The sequence below is a fragment of the Musa acuminata genome, chromosome BXJ1-7 (assembly GCF_036884655.1).
Source record: "Musa acuminata AAA Group cultivar baxijiao chromosome BXJ1-7, Cavendish_Baxijiao_AAA, whole genome shotgun sequence".
NCBI classification, from domain to species: domain Eukaryota; kingdom Viridiplantae; phylum Streptophyta; class Magnoliopsida; order Zingiberales; family Musaceae; genus Musa; species Musa acuminata.
In genome coordinates, this window is record NC_088333.1 from 13,356,135 (window position 1) to 13,373,959 (window position 17,825).

Consider the following 17,825-nt stretch of genomic DNA (forward strand, 5'->3'; position numbering starts at 1 on the left):
TTATTTATTGAGGTTGCAAATCCCTCACCCATCTTTTCTAAGTGATTCTTGTGTATCTATCGTCCAAAGTTTTGGAAATAGCACGATCTAGACTACGGAGCTCACCAAGAGGACCCATGGGACCCATTTATATGTCACCACCTTTCTCAAGTGGTAAGTCGAGACGGGTAGCTTTGACGGGGACGGCATGAGCGTGTGATGGTTATTCGTAGGCCTGCTGCTACGCGCGCGCCCAGAGTGGCCCTTCCTTTTAGATCCGTGGACCACGTTTAGCTAATCAGCACTCCGGAGGAATAGATTAACCTTAAATGGCCCAGGATAAAGTGGATCCCACGGAGGTCCACGTGGCTAGCGGAGCCGGACAGCTACGTGGACGTGGCGGTTGGGTTTGGATAACCATCGGCCGTGACCAACACGGTCAAACGTGTGACACGCCCCGGGTGACGTAGGCGGCGCGTCAACCTCGTCGCGGATGGCGACGTGTCGTCCATCCGAGGCAATACCTCCGGGGCCCGCGTCGAGACCGTCTCCATAGAATCAGCTATGCGACCCCTCGGCTATCGCGTTACGGCGAGGCTCCTGCGGACCGGCGTGCGGCGCACGTGGAAATCGACTCGTGGTTTCTCTCTATAGGAGCTCGAGGAGGACCCCGGCGACGTCGACGTGCTCCGCTGTGCAACGCTGTCGTAGTCGCCGTCCACAGCCACGTGTCAGGGCATGCGTAGTCGATTTTACGGAACTACCCTCATGTTTCGTGTGTTTTCCCCAACATTCGAATAAATTGATAAATCTCGGCATGGAAATGCAAAAGTCGTTGTATCTGGAATCGTCGGAAGAGTCGTGCCTACGAGACAGGTGTGTTCCGCGTCCGCTCATCGCACTATTAGCCACCATGGAATGCCAAATCCATGAGAACGATGAGGAGGAATCATCGGAAGCGATCGTAGCCAGCTGGAAATTGCGAATGGATAATTATCGCCGAGAAGTCTGACTGATAAAAAGCTACGGTGTGCATGCACATACATGATTTGGATCGTACATGGGCATCACACCAAGCGTATCACTTGCCTACAGCAGACGCCGCTCCTGATGAAGTGCCTACAGCATATCTTAATGGATTTTTAGAAGTTTTCTTTGGAATATAAATGAGCACAATATTTATTTTAGAAATTATAAAAGAAAGGGGAAAGAAAGAAAGAAAGAAAGAAAGAAAGAAATCGAGTTATTATGTAAATTCAAAACCTTCCCGAATTTGTAATTTCACCTCATGATAAATATGAAAAGTCCACCGCCTACTCCCGGTCACCCCCTCCAGCTGCCCGAGACCCCACACCTCCAAACCCTCCAGTTCAAAATTTCCCTTTTCCATTCCCCTATCCATTTCCCTTCTTCCCATATCTCCCTTCTCCTTCCCTTTCTATCCTCTCCGACGAGAAAGACTCATCCCAAAGAAACAAATAGAAGAAAGCAAGGAAGCGGATCCCCTTTCTCTAATCGTCACCGCCCTGGTTCTACGATTCCCTTAAATCCACGCTTAACGGCGCCCGCGTCCAGCAACACTAACCCTCGCCATCACCACCGAATGCGCCCCACCTCTTCTTCCTTCTGCTCTGTCTTCTTCCTCTTCTGTAACACCCTCCGATAGCCACCACCGGCCGTCATCCTAACCCTAACCCTCACTCTGTCTCCAGATCCAGAAGCGGGTCAAGCGATGCCCTCCTTCTCCTCCGCCAACCTCCTCGAGCTGGCAGCCGGTGACGACGCCGACTTCGCCGCATCCCCTCTTCGTCCTCCCCTCCTTCCCCGCCTCATGGCCGACGACGGCACCCCCGCCTCCCCGTCGCAGCGGGAGCGGCGGATCATTGTCTCCCACCGACTCCCCCTTCGCGCCTCCCCTGACCCCTCCGCGCCCGGTGGCCTTTCTTTCTCCTGGGACCCCGACGCGCTCGCGCTCCAACTGCGCTCCGGCCTCCCGCCCGCCGCCGAAGTCTTCCACGTCGGCACCCTGGCCGCCGCCGCCACCATCGACCCTGCCACCCACGCCGCCATCTCCCGCGTCCTTTACGATCGCTTCCGCTGCCTTCCCGTCCTTCTTCCTGCCGACCTCCACCGCCGCTTCTACCATGGCTTCTGCAAGCACTACCTCTGGCCCCTCCTCCACTACCTCCTCCCTCTCTCGCCGTCCTCCCCCGGCGGTCTCCCCTTCGACCGCACCCTCTGGCTGTCCTACCTCTCCGCTAACAAGCTCTTTGCCGACCGTCTCATAGAGCTTCTCAACCCCGACGATGATCTCGTGTGGATCCATGATTACCACCTCCTTGCCCTCCCGACCTTCCTCCGGAGGCGCTCCCCTCGCGTAAAGTTGGGATTTTTCCTTCATTCTCCCTTCCCTTCCTCCGAGATCTTCCGGACCATTCCTGTTCGCGATGAGCTCCTCCGAGCCCTCCTTAATGCCGATCTTGTCGGCTTCCACACCTTCGACTACGCTCGCCATTTCCTCTCCGCTTGCTCCCGATTACTCGGCTTGGATTACCAGTCCAAGAGAGGCTATATTGGCATCGAGTACTACGGAAGGATGGTCACAGTTAAGATCCTCCCTGTTGGGATCGACATGAACCAGCACGAATCGGTGATTTCTTCTCCGGAGACAACCGTCAAAGTCCAAGAACTTGCGGAGAAGTATAAAGATAGGATCTTGATGCTGGGAGTAGACGATGTTGATCTTTTCAAAGGTATCGGAATGAAGCTTCTAGCAATGGAACAGCTATTGGAAGAGCATCCGCAGTTGAGAGGACGGGCAGTGATGGTCCAGATCGCTAACCCCGCAAGAAGTGAGGGGAAGGATGTGCAAGAGGTCCGGGATGAGATAGGGTCCATATCGAGGAGAATTAATGAGCGCTTCGGAGGACCTGGATACGAGCCCATTGTATTGATCAACCGCACCGTGCCAACATATGAGAAGGCTGCCTTCTATGCGGTGGCTGAGTGCTGCATCGTGAATCCAGTGAGGGATGGAATGAATTTGGTCCCATACAACTACACAGTCTGCAGACAGCAGAGCCCAGCACTCGCGGATGCTCCAAAGAAAAGTATGATTGTGGTGTCAGAGTTCATTGGGTGCTCGCCATCTCTCAGCGGCGCCATTCGTGTTAATCCATGGAATGTGGATGCTGTGGCGGAGGCAATAAATTTGGCCATCACCATGCCGGAGACTGAGAAGCAGCTGCGGCATGAGAAGCATTATAAGTATGTCAGCTCCCATGATGTTGCATATTGGGCAAAATCCTTCGATCAGGACCTGCAGCGGGCTTGCAAAGATCATTACCTTAGGAGGTGTTGGGGGATGGGGTTCGGAATGAACTTCCGTGTTGTTGCTCTCGGTCCTAATTTTAGGAAGCTGTCGGTTGAGTATATCGTCTCGGCATACCACAGGACGAACAGTAGGCTTATCTTACTTGATTACGATGGGACGATGATGCCACCGAGTTCTATTGACAAAAAGCCAAGCAGTGAAGTTATTTCCGTTCTGAATGGATTATGCAGTGACCCAAAGAACATTGTTTTCTTGGTCAGCGGTAGAGGGAAAGATGAGTTGAGCAGGTGGTTTGCACCATGTGAGAAGTTAGGGATCTCTGCGGAGCATGGATATTTCACAAGGTAATATGCATTGAAATACCGAATTACGTTTCTTTAATTGGTTGTTCAATAATGGCATTTTTTAGTTTTGGTTAGAGAATTTGGTAAGAGAATCTGAAAAGTTGGGGTACAACATATGACATAAACAGGAGTATGCACAAAAATCATCATTGTTGTGTTTTGACAAGTCATTTCCATATAATATGTAATATACAACTTGTGCCAGGATGGCATCCTTGTATATAAAATAAGCCTGTTTAGATTTATCCTACCTGGACCTCACATTGATAAGATTCTCATGCATCAGACTACCTTTCCATTTATTATACAAATTTTGTGAGTTATAAATAATGCAAAGGCTTTCCTTTGTCAGAGGATGTGGAAAATATAGGTAACACTTGAAAGGAATAGAAATTGCCACATGAATGAATGCAACAAAGTTTGCTTTCTGAAGTGGTACATCACATGGCATAGAAGTTCACAGATGGTTGAACCTGATAAAACTGGATTCAGTAACATTATTATAGTCAGCCATTTTAAATGTCTTCAGAAGATGAAATGAACTTCCATAGTAATACTGTGATTAAGATATGTAAGAGAAGTGTAACTGTATGTATTTGAATGTTTCTGCATTTATTCAATGTATTATGATGATCTGGTTTCTAACTGGCTATCATAACCAAGTAATGACATCTGAAATTCTGAATTGATTGGTTTATACACCTTGTTTGATCAAAACTGAAGGGAAGGTGCTATTATCTTGTGACTGACTGGTTGCCATTGGAGTGCAGGTGGAACAAGGATGCTCCATGGGAATTGTGCATGTTAGCCACAGACTTTGATTGGAAGAAGATTGCAGAACCTGTAATGAGACTTTACATGGAAGCAACGGATGGATCCTCCATAGAACATAAAGAAAGTGCCTTAGTTTGGCATCATCAAGAGGCTGATCCGGATTTTGGTTCTTGCCAAGCGAAAGAACTTCTTGATCACCTTGAGAACGTGCTTGCCAATGAACCCGTGGTTGTGAAAAGGGGCCAGCACATTGTTGAAATAAATCCTCAGGTATGAAGATGTTGACATGATTTTTATCACCTTTTCTAAATCACATGCTTTAAATCTGAACAAAAGAAGTTTCAATGTTACATCCATGACTATCATGATTAAAATAAGAAAAAACTTAGCTTTTAAAATTAAGGTGCATGGTTTAGGGTTGACTTTTGATGGAAAATGCCCACCTTACATATGGCTACAGTGTCTTTTGATCATTTGTGAATGTCCTCACACATTTTGATTAGAATTCTATCAAAGGAAAAAAAAAGAAAGGATGGTTCTCCCTTGGCTTGGGTTGCCAGGTGTCCTTTTATTATCATTTGTGCTTCCTAGTTTTGTTCAGCCTTGACTGCCTTGGCTTATCTTGGTTGCTAGTCTTCTTTTCCTCCCTTGTTTTATTCAATATTGACCTGTCTTACACGTAGGGGATATGTTCAGCCTTGACCACCTTGGCTTATTTGGGTTGCTAGTCTTCTTTTATTATTACTTTTCCTCCTCCCTTTTTTTATTCAATGTTGACCTGACCTACGCGTAGGGGATAAGCAAAGGCATGGTCGTTGATAATCTCATGGCAACCATGTTGAGCACTGGAAAGGCCCCAGACTTTGTACTATGCATAGGCGATGACCGGTCAGATGAAGATATGTTTGAGAGCATCAGCAGTTACACAAACAATTCATCAGTCCCAGCAATTGCAGAAGTCTTTGCATGCACAGTTGGCCAAAAACCAAGCAAGGCTAAGTATTATCTTGACGATACAGTGGACATCATAAAAATGCTTCAAGGCCTGGCCAATGCATCATCTGTACAACCACCCAGACCTGCACAGCTTCAAGTGTCATTTGAAGGTTCTCTCTAAGCAAGTGCATATTGTTTGTCAGATTATTCCAAAATGATCCAAACTTTCTGAGGTGGGAGTTAAACCAGCCTGTGCGTGTGTTGGTGGAACACATGAACTAGAAGGATGGATGTGGAAAACTAGGAATTCAGTTTACATAAGGATCTACTGCAGATTGATGCTGAAACTTCATTGAAAAAGTCAGCTGGCTTGGATATTTCACAGGGAACAAATATTCAGATATTGTATCAAGCGAAGCCATCATACTCAAAGTTAAACTAGCAGTTATATTCCAGATAAAAATCCTTCCCGGATGTAAATATATCATATAGAAGCTTTTTGTTTCTTTTTTTCTTTTGCTCTTAAAAATGGTTACAGTTCTAAAGAAATTTCATTTCGCCCTCATGTTCTTCCAATATGTATGTTTTTCACTTATATTTGTGACAGATACTGAATGTGATAGTGGCTTAATTGCTTGATGTTTAGCATGGATCAATCTTGACAATGAGCTAAGAATTCAGAAACATTTTAGTCACCGAAAATTTTCTGAAACAACAAACAAAATAAGGGATTTATATGATTGAATGAACCACAGCTGCTATCAAAGTGTCTCACCAATGACAGTTCCATGAACATTGTAAGAGTTTGCTTGTTCTGTTGCCTTGGGGGAACGAAATCTGAGCATTAAATTATCATGGAATTTTCATTTACGGGATCACTTCTTTGACTGGAAAAGATTTGGTGTTGATGTTTATCCAAAATGACCTTGCTGAAAATGTGTGGAATCTAAATCAGAAATCCTTGAGCTTTACCTCGGATTTGATGTGTGCTGTCCTTTGAACATTAATTCGTCACAATTACCAGGTCATGAGAACAAGCATCAGAAGTGTTCAGTTGGATCTCTGTTCTTTGTTCTTGGAAGAAATTTTCGTCACTTTGGTGGGAAAGCATTCAATGGTGGTTTAGTGGAAGGATATACTGCAACATTCACACAACCACAGTCTGTCATCGATCCTCCCAAAGTTAATGTCACGGGAATCACATGGGAGGTATGTTCAATTGTATGGGATATAATCTATGTGTCCACTTTTTCAGTGGCCACCAACTAAATGTTTCAACATAATATAAATATAAAGGGTTTTATTCTAGATCTGTTTTCTTCATGTATTATTTCTTTAATCTTTCATCCAATTCTTCATCCCCCCTGTTTCCTTTTTAGTTAGTATTTAATTGGAAGAAATTTTCGAGAGAGAGAGAGAGAGAGAGAGAGGTTGACTTTTAACGGATGAGATGTATAAGAAGAGACGATTGATCCAAGGAGAAATGTTAGCGTTGTATAATGAACATGCATGGTTGGTCAACGCCGCCAACTTTGTGGTTGGAGTTCTCAAGCACGTCCAGTGCATCAACATCTTTGGAAAAAGATGATTTGTATAGATGAGAACAGTCCTATTAGCATGTCTTTGAAATGGTTGACCTAGTGGGTTGACTTTTGAGCGCCATTGGAGGACTAAGTGGTCGGTCATCCCTGGATGTCATGATCTCACATTAATTCGAAGTCTTGAATAGTCGATCATCCATGTAAGAACTGGCCTACCTAGAAGCACTTCGGAGCGTTCGGTGGTCGGACATTCCTCGGTGGAACGATCTTGTGAACGTTTCAGAAACCCAAAGTGGGCAATCACCCCTTGGTGAGATGATATTATAAGGCATTTCACAAGGTTAAGTTCTCTATCATCTTTGAAAGGGATGGTCTTGTCAGTACTTCAAAACACTAAGCATTTGATCATCCCTTGGGTGTGATGATCTTGAAGCTCTTGAAAGCATTGGATCACACGGTCAACGCCACATGAGATGACCTTTGTGAGTAATTTATGGTGCATAGGTCAACCTTGTAGCGATGAACCTTGGACTGTTGGCTTTTCCAAGAGGGTTGATCTTAAAGCATCTCAAAGATCTAAGTGGAACTAACGGGCACTTCAGGTCAAAGTGGTCACAACGTGGTGGATCAGTACGCTTCCTCATGTCTGCAACCTGTTCGTAACTCCCCAGCGTGGTCAACTGCGAAAAGCTCCGGAAAGGACCAAGTCCATGTCGATGAGCAAGGACGAGTGACTCCCAACCACAGACTGCGACGCGGACGTTACGCTTCGCGTGTTTCCGAGCTCTGCTCCGCGTCCGATGTCGGTGCATTGAGAGGGAGAAGTCATCCCCTTCGTATCTTGTTCCTGTGGCCAATGCAGTCCCAACGTGGACGCCACTGTTGGCTGCTCTGGTTTTGGTCCTCCCCCTGATGGTGTCCTCTCCCTCTCACTGTATTGGTTTCCTGGGGTTGTTGTCAGACCTTTCTTCCTTGATGTCCACCTTCCACTGCTGCGTCCTCCTCTGCCTGCAATTGTCTGCACATTAACTCATTGGGTGATTGGATAAACGTGAGGAGTTGTAACTCTTTATCATTCTTTGTTCTGCCACTTTGACTTTTAGCAGAGAGAGAGAGAGAGAGAGAGAGAGAGAGAGAGAGAGAGTTGAATTGATCGACAATTCAAAGTTGCGGAGGCATCAGAATATGCTATAGTAATGTTATCCCTATCTCGACAACTCGGACTTAGAAAATGCTATAGTGACGATTCAAAGCTTGGCAAGGTTGGCTTGTTCTTCTATTTTAATCTTGCAACATGCAATGTACCAAACCGATGCAACAATTTACCTCAAGTTGTTCTGGAGATGTCTGAGTTCAGATCATCCCGAGGTTCACATGTTGCTTAGATGTATCGACACTAGCCCACATGAAACATGGTCTGCATGACACTGACAAGAAGATTTGATAGGAAAACTGGAATGCCATTTCGTTTAAGATTTTACAGCAGAGAAGATTTTAGATGGCATTTATCGATCTGAGCTACAGTAGCCAGCTAATGGGCAGGACAAAAGAGCCAACAGTGGTGCCTAATTCCAGCAGCAAATCACAATCGAACACTTCAGCAGCGTTACAGGCCAGGCTGGAAACCCAGTTTTATAGGGTACTTTCTCGACAATGGCAGCTGCATGTGATGCTACCACCACAACCTGTTAGTTGGCATTTCAATTATGATTCCAGCTTGTGTCTCTCAATATCAAGTTGGTCAGCAATGCCAGCTTCTCCTTGTATACAGAAAGTCTCACTTGTTGCAAAACCAAAACAAGTTTGCACATCCTTCTGAGTCCATCGAACAGCTTTACAAGATGAAAACAATATGATTGTGGAGCCCTGCTATCCTCGTTTGAGCGAGGACTTAGGTTTTCTGTCTTCTACTCGCAAATGATGTATCAAATAGCTCAAATCCTTCCAAGCGGTGATGAACTATCGAGTAAAAAAGCTTGTGATGGCATCCCAATATCCAGCGAGCTGAAGGGAAAAGGCTGGTGTCATTTATGATGATATGGCAATCAGAAACATGATATGATGCATGGTATTTAGTTATAAGTACCTGGCCTAAGATCCCCTTTCCAGTCTGGCCCTCAACGACCAATCCAGCTGTGAGGCCGATCATTGCTAAAGTTCCATTAACTGCTTCAGCTTGACGCCGCCTCTGAACACAGAGCATAGCAACAGAATTTTAAGTTTGTGCAGGTAGAATGACTGATCAATGAAGCATGCAGAAACAATTAGCCTCTAGATCACACAAGTTAGAATGCTAATGAGGGATGTAACTCACAAAATCTTATCATGTCAATAGACCATTCTTAATAAGGAACTTGGAGCATTGCAGTACGTTAGCGAATCAAATGACCAATTAAAACCATGCACAAAAAAAGTTGAGAATGAGCTTACAATGTTTTACTTCAATAAATCTGATGATAAAAAAAGTAGGACACAAAATGTTGAGAATCAACAAATACTTGTTGTTTTCTGATCATATTATGAATCTACATAATTGACTACATCATTATATTCTTATTGGAGTTTGTACTGATTTATTTTGTTTAATTTAAGCAGACTATCTAGTCTAGTATGTTGAATGAATTGGACAGTCACTCGTTGGGAATAGCATCCCACCTCTCACTCCATAAGAATAGAAGAGATTAAATGTTACACAATGTTTCCTTTATCCTAGCATATCTACTCTCACCAATTCATGAAGATCCCCACAAAAATTGCCAGTTCCATACTTTCAATAATTGCCTACTTGGCAGCATCACTCCTAGCTGGCAGATGTGTTTCCAAAACATAAACGAGTGAAGCAAGGATGCTTCCACTTGCACAACCTACAGAGGTCTAAAAAATCTGTGCAGAATTGTCAGGAATCAAAAATTCATTCCCACAATATAAATAATAATAAAGTATCTTTGTCTAACAAATTATACATGCTCCCTCAAATATCACCAAAGATAACCTTAACTTCCTATTCCTTCTCTAATCAATAAAATAATTGAGAAGTTGTACTTCCCGGCATAAACAAGATAGTAGATGTATTGTTGTGAATCTTTGTTGTTCCCCTCTCTCATAGTGAGTTATAACAAAGAATCTTTATCAAAAGGATTGCTCAAGTGGCTTTGGTTTTAACAATTAACGTTCGGTAGCTCAAGAAATTCTCCAGAGCTATTTCTCTAGATTACTAGATGACAAGTTAGTCATTTGGAATTTCAATGTTAACATAGTTATCTGTGGTAACTAAGAAACTTCATCTATTTCCAATATTCTCCATAATTGTTTCTGATTGATCTGCTTGAAAATTTTCACTGGCCTCTATTTTAGATGCATCAAATGCAACTTGTAACCATTTTTCTAAGAAAAAATGAATTACATACTAAGGATAACAAAAACAAAATCTGAACCTAAGATCTATAGAAGAAATGACTTGCCAATTTAGTTGCAAAGCTTCATTTACTTCTATGTCGGGTAATAACTTCAATAAAGCATTATGAATGCATTTCTGTAACTCCAAGCTCCTAAGATCTACAGAAGTGATGATTATTACAAGATACCATCTTAGCCTTTCCCTACTCAGTTAATACTGCTTGAGAATCACTGAAACACATGAACTGCAACCCGAATAAATTATTTTGTAATACTTCTTATGCTACATATTTAGCAGCTAATATTGGTAAACTGCATTAAAGAAACAATTTGAAATTCTAGGAAAGCACTTGCCCCCATTCCCTGAAAAGAATATTTGACTCTGCCTCTGCCCCTGCCTCTACCACCGCCACCTAATTGCTTGATCATCTCTCCTTATACCACTATTGCTATCCACAACTGCTGGTTCTCCTTTCACCACCTCTCCGCCTACGATTGCAACTATCCATAGTTTTGCCTTGAGCAGAGGTGACCCAAACTTTCTGATGCCAGCTGGGACTTCAACTTGTTAATCAGGCTGTTTTTAAAGGCAAAGTTGGTGACATAATGTTCTGAACAATCCCCATAAGCTTACAGAAAAGGCATGGGTTGAATACAAGTCAGGTCAAGGCTTATCCACCATGGCTCGCGTGAGTTGACCAAGGCCTGAAAGAAGCAACCATGCTCAAACTTCCAGTAGCCTAGCCTATTATAGCATTTATGTTTCTTTGCATTCTTGGCTCTTTTTGCTAACTAAATACTAAAACATTTTTCTCACACAAAAAGGCCATCGAGCATAGATGCAAAAGTACTTTCATCAAGTATTAAAATGACAATCTAGGTAAAATTCTCCATCTGGTTATGCAATCTGTTCTGCCAACGAGACTAATTGATTAAAAGTAGAAAAAGCAAATAACAAGAAAAGAAGAAAAGCTACTGCTTACTACATTGGCGAAAATTTATGTGCACGATGATCATATGAATGCATCATTGTATTCATCAATTGTTCATTACTCAATTTTCAAAATGACTACATTTGCTTACTTTGAGCTTTTCTTTAACCTGAATTTCTTGCATCTGTTTGGCAGCTAACTGTTTGGCTTCTATGGGATCAACCATTATGATTTCGCCACTTGAACTTCCTTTTCCTCGAGATGCCTAGATAATTGAACCATAAAAAGTAACATAAGGACATGAGTTACATAATGACACCATGAAGGTGTCAAAGCTATGTCAGAAGGAGAGTCGGAATTTGACATTCATAAGCTCAATATTATGCATGTGTATACATGTATATATGCATATATCTATGTCAGGTGAGAACTTTAGACATATATCAATGGAAACTATGTCGGAATCAAATTGAAAGGATACTAGATCCAGATTTGGTTTGCTTTTGTTAAATTCCTAAGCACAATATTTACAAGTTAAGCTTATAAGTCCATATATATCCTAATTTGGAAGACATTTGTTGGAGAAAAGCAGTATTTATTGTTATTACTCCACCCACTTGAACCATAATCCAGATTCTGCATTCCAATTCATGATAATTTTGTGTCTCACATAACTACACCATGTGATCTGAACAATATAAATTAGGAATTCAACACCATACACAAAATTAGTTTGACAAATATAAATGGAAGTAATATATTTATCAGATTATTTTCTGCTCCAGTATTTTGTTGACAAAGTTCAAAAGGCACATCTGTATAATATTTGAAAAGACCAACTGTCACATCCCAGATTTATAAAATACAATAAATTATCATTTTATTATTCATAATTTACAAAAAACACTTCTTTCTTTTTTTTTCGAATTTAAATCTTTGTCTTTACAATAGTAAATATTTTATTAATTAAAAAAAGAACCACATCTTTTTGGTAGGGTCAACCACTCAAGCTTTAGATCTATTACAAAGTAATAGATTACTCTGAAAATAAATATAAGATAAAAATATATTAGTAATCACACATGCTGGTAGAACCTATGAAAAATCATAAAAATAATCTTCAATATTCGTAAAATATATATAAATAATTATTTAATAGGAAGTGATAATATATCGACTCCTCATAAAACTTATGCATTAGAAAAACAATGATAATTTCTTATGTAATAAATAAAATCATGGATCAACCACATGCAACAAACATATAATAATCAGATAAAAAAGACGAATATCACACCCGATGCTGCACTCTCCCAACAACGGATGTAGAGACATACTACACGGGATAGATTCCACCCAACAACGGATGAAGATAACCCATATTGAACTCCCAACAGCAGATAGAGTGGTATTCCTCACCCGCCTAAGTGAGGATACATTCCTCCCAACAGCGGATGAAGGAACCGTCTAACAGTCACGTCTGACGGCCCGCTAATCCCCGAATGGAATCGCTATACTTACCCTCAACAGGGATACATAAACATCCATGATCATTTATTTACACTCATCTAGTCACTCACGCATGTATCAAGAAATCAATATGATAAAATATTATGAGAGACCATGCTTGATGAATTATCTGCTAGACTATGTTTATTGGTGGCTCCGCACTGTGATGGGCCTACAACTTCGTTCACAGGTTGCACTTCCAATGTAAACCACTAGCTTTGTCACATTTATTACATGATAACAATCATATCAATATCATAAACTTAAGAAAAGTAGAAGGCCAATAATCATTTTCAAATGAAATCTTCATATAAAACCTTTAAGTTCATTAAATCATAAAAGCATAAAACATCAATATTTCAATAGTCTTCAATCAACCAAAACCCTAATTGGAATAGCTCAATTAACTTAAACCAAACTCAATTCAATTATGACCTAACAGAACCAACCTCAAATCCTTATAGAATTGATCCGGAATCACCCTAGACTGGTCTAATTTAGATTTGATTAATTTCGATTAGGTCAAGTGAACTAATCAAGTTGATCTGGAATCATCCTAAACTAACTTTAACTAATCAAACATGTCTAATTTAGTCAATTAACGAACTCAAACCAATAAAGGGAAAGGAAATCGGACTATGTCGTATAGTGCTAGTCCAAACCGAACCAACCCACCTGAGTCTTGGATGGGTCACGTGTGCCGCACGTGCTTGTCCTAAGTAATAGGTTGGGTTGAGGTACAACAGGCTGGATAGAGGAGCGACGATGTGTTTAGCGCCAATCACATAGTTGGGAAGGCTTAACTTCACGGACTAGGCTAAGCCTCACTCACAAGTTGGGCTAAGCCTTACCAGTGAACTGGGTCATGCTTGGCTCGCGAGTTGGATTGTACTTACACACGAGTTGGGGTCGTATCTGACCACATGGACTGGATCATACATAACCGCATAAGCTGAACCATACTTGGCCACATGGGTTGGGTCATACCATACCACATGGGCTGGCTGCTATCTAACCACATGGATTGAGTCGTACTTTGCCACATGGGTTGGGTCGTACATGACCATATAAGCTAAATCATATCTGGCCACATGAGTTGGGTTGTATCTTGCCACATAGGTTGGCTCCTACCTAGCTATTTGGGCTGGGTCATGCTTAGCCATATCACATGGGCTGGATCATGCCTAGTCATGTGGACTGGGCTGGGCTGGGCTTGGCCACATAGACTGGATCATACATGTTGAGTCGATCTGGTTTGATAGATCAACCTGACTCAATTTAGATGCTAGTTAGACTCCTATTATCAAATTAGATTTTAATATTTTAAATCATTAAAAAATAACTTAAATCCATAAATTAAAGAATTTAAATTCCTGATCTTAAATTTAAAACTAATTAAGTCATATAAATTTATACATAATTCTTGAAACACAAATATATCTAATTAAATAAATCAAAACTATTATGTTAATCCAGAAATAAGAGTTTTAATAATTAAATCAATCTTGAAATTCATTTAAATTTAAAAGATCATTATAAATCAAATAATCATTCTAACATCATAAATCAATTATCATTATTTACTAATCATAAATTTTTAAAATTAAAATATTATTATGCATCATAAAATTATAACAATCCCAACATCAAGATTTCAAAACATAAATCAAAACTAATTTTAAAAAAAAGATTCTATCTCTCCTCGATTATTCTTTCCTTGAGATTATCTTCTCGGGAAGTCATATCCTCAATCCTCCTATTGTTAGGCTCAATGAGGAATGAGAGAAGAGTAGTCACGTTTATATGAGAGAAGATGAAGATGAGATCACTCCGAAATATAAATAATAATTTAATTTTTATTTTGCTTTCAAGAGAAATATAATATTCATTTCTTATGGTTCACAAACAAAAATAGAATATAAACTATTTACTTCCTAAAAATCAAATCACTCATTAAGAAATAAATCAATTAATAATTTAATTGATTAGTAGAATTCCTAACTAGTCCACATGATTAAGGAAACCAAATTTAATCATTTTCTTAACTATAGTACAAGGACATAGAAATTAATAATAAAACAATACATTATTTATAATAATTAATTTATGTTAAGATAGAAATTATCGATGATTACAACAACAATTCTAGGGCTTTTATATCTTATAACAATATTAAATTTGACACAATTAACTATAAAACAAATTACATTTAGAGCAGGAAATTTGAACTAGGCAAAATTTTGAATAAGAAAACTAATAAAATTAATTAAAGATAAAAAAAGAGAGTTCTATGAAAAAGAATCGAGAAGCATGAAATTTTGTTCTAAGGCCATTTGTTGTCCCTTGTGCAGGTTGGTGCTAAGAAACCAACCCCAAAATGTGACCATGACGACTGCTTGTGCATGAGCAATGAAAAGTTGGCAAACCCTATTTCAGCTTTAAACAGTAGCGAAAGGAAGATGGAAAGAACTATGAAAATAAAGGAAAAAGATGACTCATTGACATATTCGATGCCTACATATGAGTATGGATCACTCTGTATATAACCCAGGTAACTGACCATTTTGAGACTCTTACCGGCCCAAATAGTCACACCTTTAATCCCCCATCAACTACAAAAGTTGCATATTATGTTATAGAAATAAGCGTTAAATTTGCACATGGCTCCAAATAATTGGTGAACAAGTTAAGGAATTCAAAGTACAATTTTCTAAATATTAATTAAATTTTAAATTCAAAAATTTATATTTTGAGATAATTCGTGACTCATACAACCAGGAAGCACAATTCACCTAGCTTCATGAGCCATTCATATAGTCAGCTTCATTGATCCTAATTAAATTTTACTGTCAACAACAAAATCAGGAACTGATTTAGCAATAGGCTTCCTTTCTTAGAGGCAGTTTTTACCTTCTTTTGTTTGGCATGTGCCTACTAAATCATGATCAAATTAGAAGCAAAAAAAGAAACATTAAGGAGAGGTCCAGTGCACACATTTACATTTGCAAAAGCCAGTAACCTTTGTCTATTGCTGATCCAAATTAAAGTATTTGCCCATTGTCTGCTTTGCAAACTCCGTCTAGAAGAAAAGGAAAGAACAGATTATTTATATACACAATCCACATGGAACAAGAGATAAACATTTTGTTGAATAATAAGTTCAGAATGTTCCAGCAGAAGTAACAGTTCTCTCAACTTCAATATAAGTAGAGTAACTTTATGATTCTCCCATTTAAACATGGTGGGTAAAAAAGGAAATGGATTTAAAATAGTAAATGAGTGATATCAGCAGCTAACAGTTTAACTTGCATGATTATGGTAAGTTAACCAATAAGCACATCATTGCACAGATCTTAATATACAATCTTAGTCAATGTCATGAGATGCCGTTGGCTACTCACTACATGAGAGTCTGTGCATTCTAAAGTATACACCAGACAAAGAGTCAAAAGTCACGATAGCATTGAACAAACAGCCTAACAGTAATAGCAAGATAGCTTCCCTCAAGCAGCTGTTTCTGACCAACCCTAGAAACACTACAACCAAAGGCAAGTAGAAAGAAACTGTGTACATAGTTTCTCAAACAAACAGAGACGGATGCCCCTTCTACATCCATGTGTATGTAAGTACATACATATAAATGTATGTGTGTTTGAGTATTTCTTTTAAATTCATATATAATGGGAGCTGGCCCATACGATTTATCACATGAATTATAAACAAAAGACTGTGTTACATACAAAAATTAAAAAGACCAATATGGCAAACGCAAAGAAACATTGTTCGTTAGTGTTCCATCAATTCAATAAAGATATAAATCTCTAATCGAGACTTTAATTATGTTTACACTTTTTTGCCAATAGTTGTTTATCATACACATCTACTCTGATATCTGGCCGTTTGATGTAGCCAAAGAGGTAAAAAAAGGTACAGTCCTCAAAAACATTTAAATGTACAAGATTCTACTGTCCTACATTCTCATCAATAGAATTCACAAGCACTGCTGCCAGTGGTAAATCGGAGGGCTTGTGCCACTAAAGCAAACTTGGAACTCCGAATCATACACATATATCCATAAGCACGAAATAAGGGGTTTTGCAATGTCGGAAGAACAAGAAGGAACAACCTAGGGAAGATTAAAACTGAAAGCAAGTTCAAATTATTGAAACAACAAAATCAGGTACCCACAAAGGTAGGGTGTGGAAACGAATCCCTAAAGTCCTTCTTTCCCTTAAAATAGGCGCACAAAGCTCTCCAAAAATCCTCGATTTGATCAGAATACCATGTCCAAATTATAGAACTACCCCCAAACACAACACTCCAAGGACAATTGAAGACCTCCGAATACAATTTCCCAAAGCAAAATCCCACCTTGGGCTCATCGTCATCGAATCTAGATAAGAGCGAACCTGGGAGATGGTTGCAACCACCTACCCATAGGAACAAAGAGGGAGAGAGTCGGGGTGGTGGTCTACCTGAGGGTTGTTCCGGGTGCGGACGAGAAAGGGGAGGTGGACGGCGGCGGGACACCGGAGGCCGGTAACGACAGCATTTCTTGTTCCTGGACCGGAAGGCGTCTGCGGCGAGCGGGGCTGCCACTCGTGGATGTGATCCAATTCTTTTCTTAGAATGATATAGATGTGTCTTTGTTGAGCCTCCGTGAGACACGTACACTACACGTTGACGGACCACTCGCTCTCTGTGTGTGCTTTTATGGGTATACATAATTATTAATAATTATTGGATAAGGGTGAAAGCTCTTTTTCATGATCCTCCCTCTATCCTCGCGATTTCTTTCTTAATCTTCTGACTTAGTATTTATTTTTCTAATTTAAAAGGAGGGACGATTAAGATCAATAATAAAATTAGTGTGGAGCTATGGAGGGACAGTTTAAAATGCTTATAATTTGCATTCACGAATATGACATGGTGTAGCCCAAATAAACGCCACCTAAAACAAGGTTTCCTTTTAGACGAGATAAGAGATAACATTTATTAGAAAATACAATTGAGAGAAATACATATTTGACTTAACATACAAAACAACACACATTTAAAGTCATATTGGATTCAACATAAT

The 17,825-nt window shown here is 40.2% G+C and overlaps 2 protein-coding genes across 5 annotated transcripts; one reads left to right on the forward strand and one right to left on the reverse strand.

The window, feature by feature from the left end:
• Nucleotides 1–1,369: 1,369 nt before the first annotated feature.
• On the forward strand, nucleotides 1,370–6,012 carry LOC103991946 (probable alpha,alpha-trehalose-phosphate synthase [UDP-forming] 9). Its single transcript, XM_009411491.3, has 3 exons — nucleotides 1,370–3,657; nucleotides 4,428–4,701; nucleotides 5,225–6,012. The coding sequence occupies exons 1-3, from the start codon at nucleotides 1,712–1,714 to the stop codon at nucleotides 5,546–5,548; spliced, it is 2,544 nt and encodes an 847-aa protein (XP_009409766.2). The 5' UTR covers nucleotides 1,370–1,711; the 3' UTR covers nucleotides 5,549–6,012.
• A 2,335-nt stretch (nucleotides 6,013–8,347) lies between these two features.
• On the reverse strand, nucleotides 8,348–17,386 carry LOC135678910 (uncharacterized). 4 transcript variants are annotated; one of them, XM_065192157.1, is made up of 5 exons: nucleotides 17,221–17,386; nucleotides 15,746–15,824; nucleotides 11,406–11,501; nucleotides 8,995–9,096; nucleotides 8,348–8,912 (listed from the first exon to the last, which is right to left on the reverse strand). In XM_065192157.1, exons 1-5 carry the CDS (start codon nucleotides 17,295–17,297, stop codon nucleotides 8,868–8,870), a joined length of 399 nt encoding a protein of 132 aa, XP_065048229.1. In that variant the 5' UTR covers nucleotides 17,298–17,386; the 3' UTR covers nucleotides 8,348–8,867. The 4 variants fall into 4 exon arrangements, with proteins under 4 accessions (XP_065048229.1, XP_065048228.1, XP_065048227.1 ...); XM_065192156.1 differs by having other exon boundaries at nucleotides 15,740–15,824; nucleotides 17,221–17,385; XM_065192155.1 differs by having other exon boundaries at nucleotides 11,388–11,501; nucleotides 17,221–17,378.
• Nucleotides 17,387–17,825: the final 439 nt, after the last annotated feature.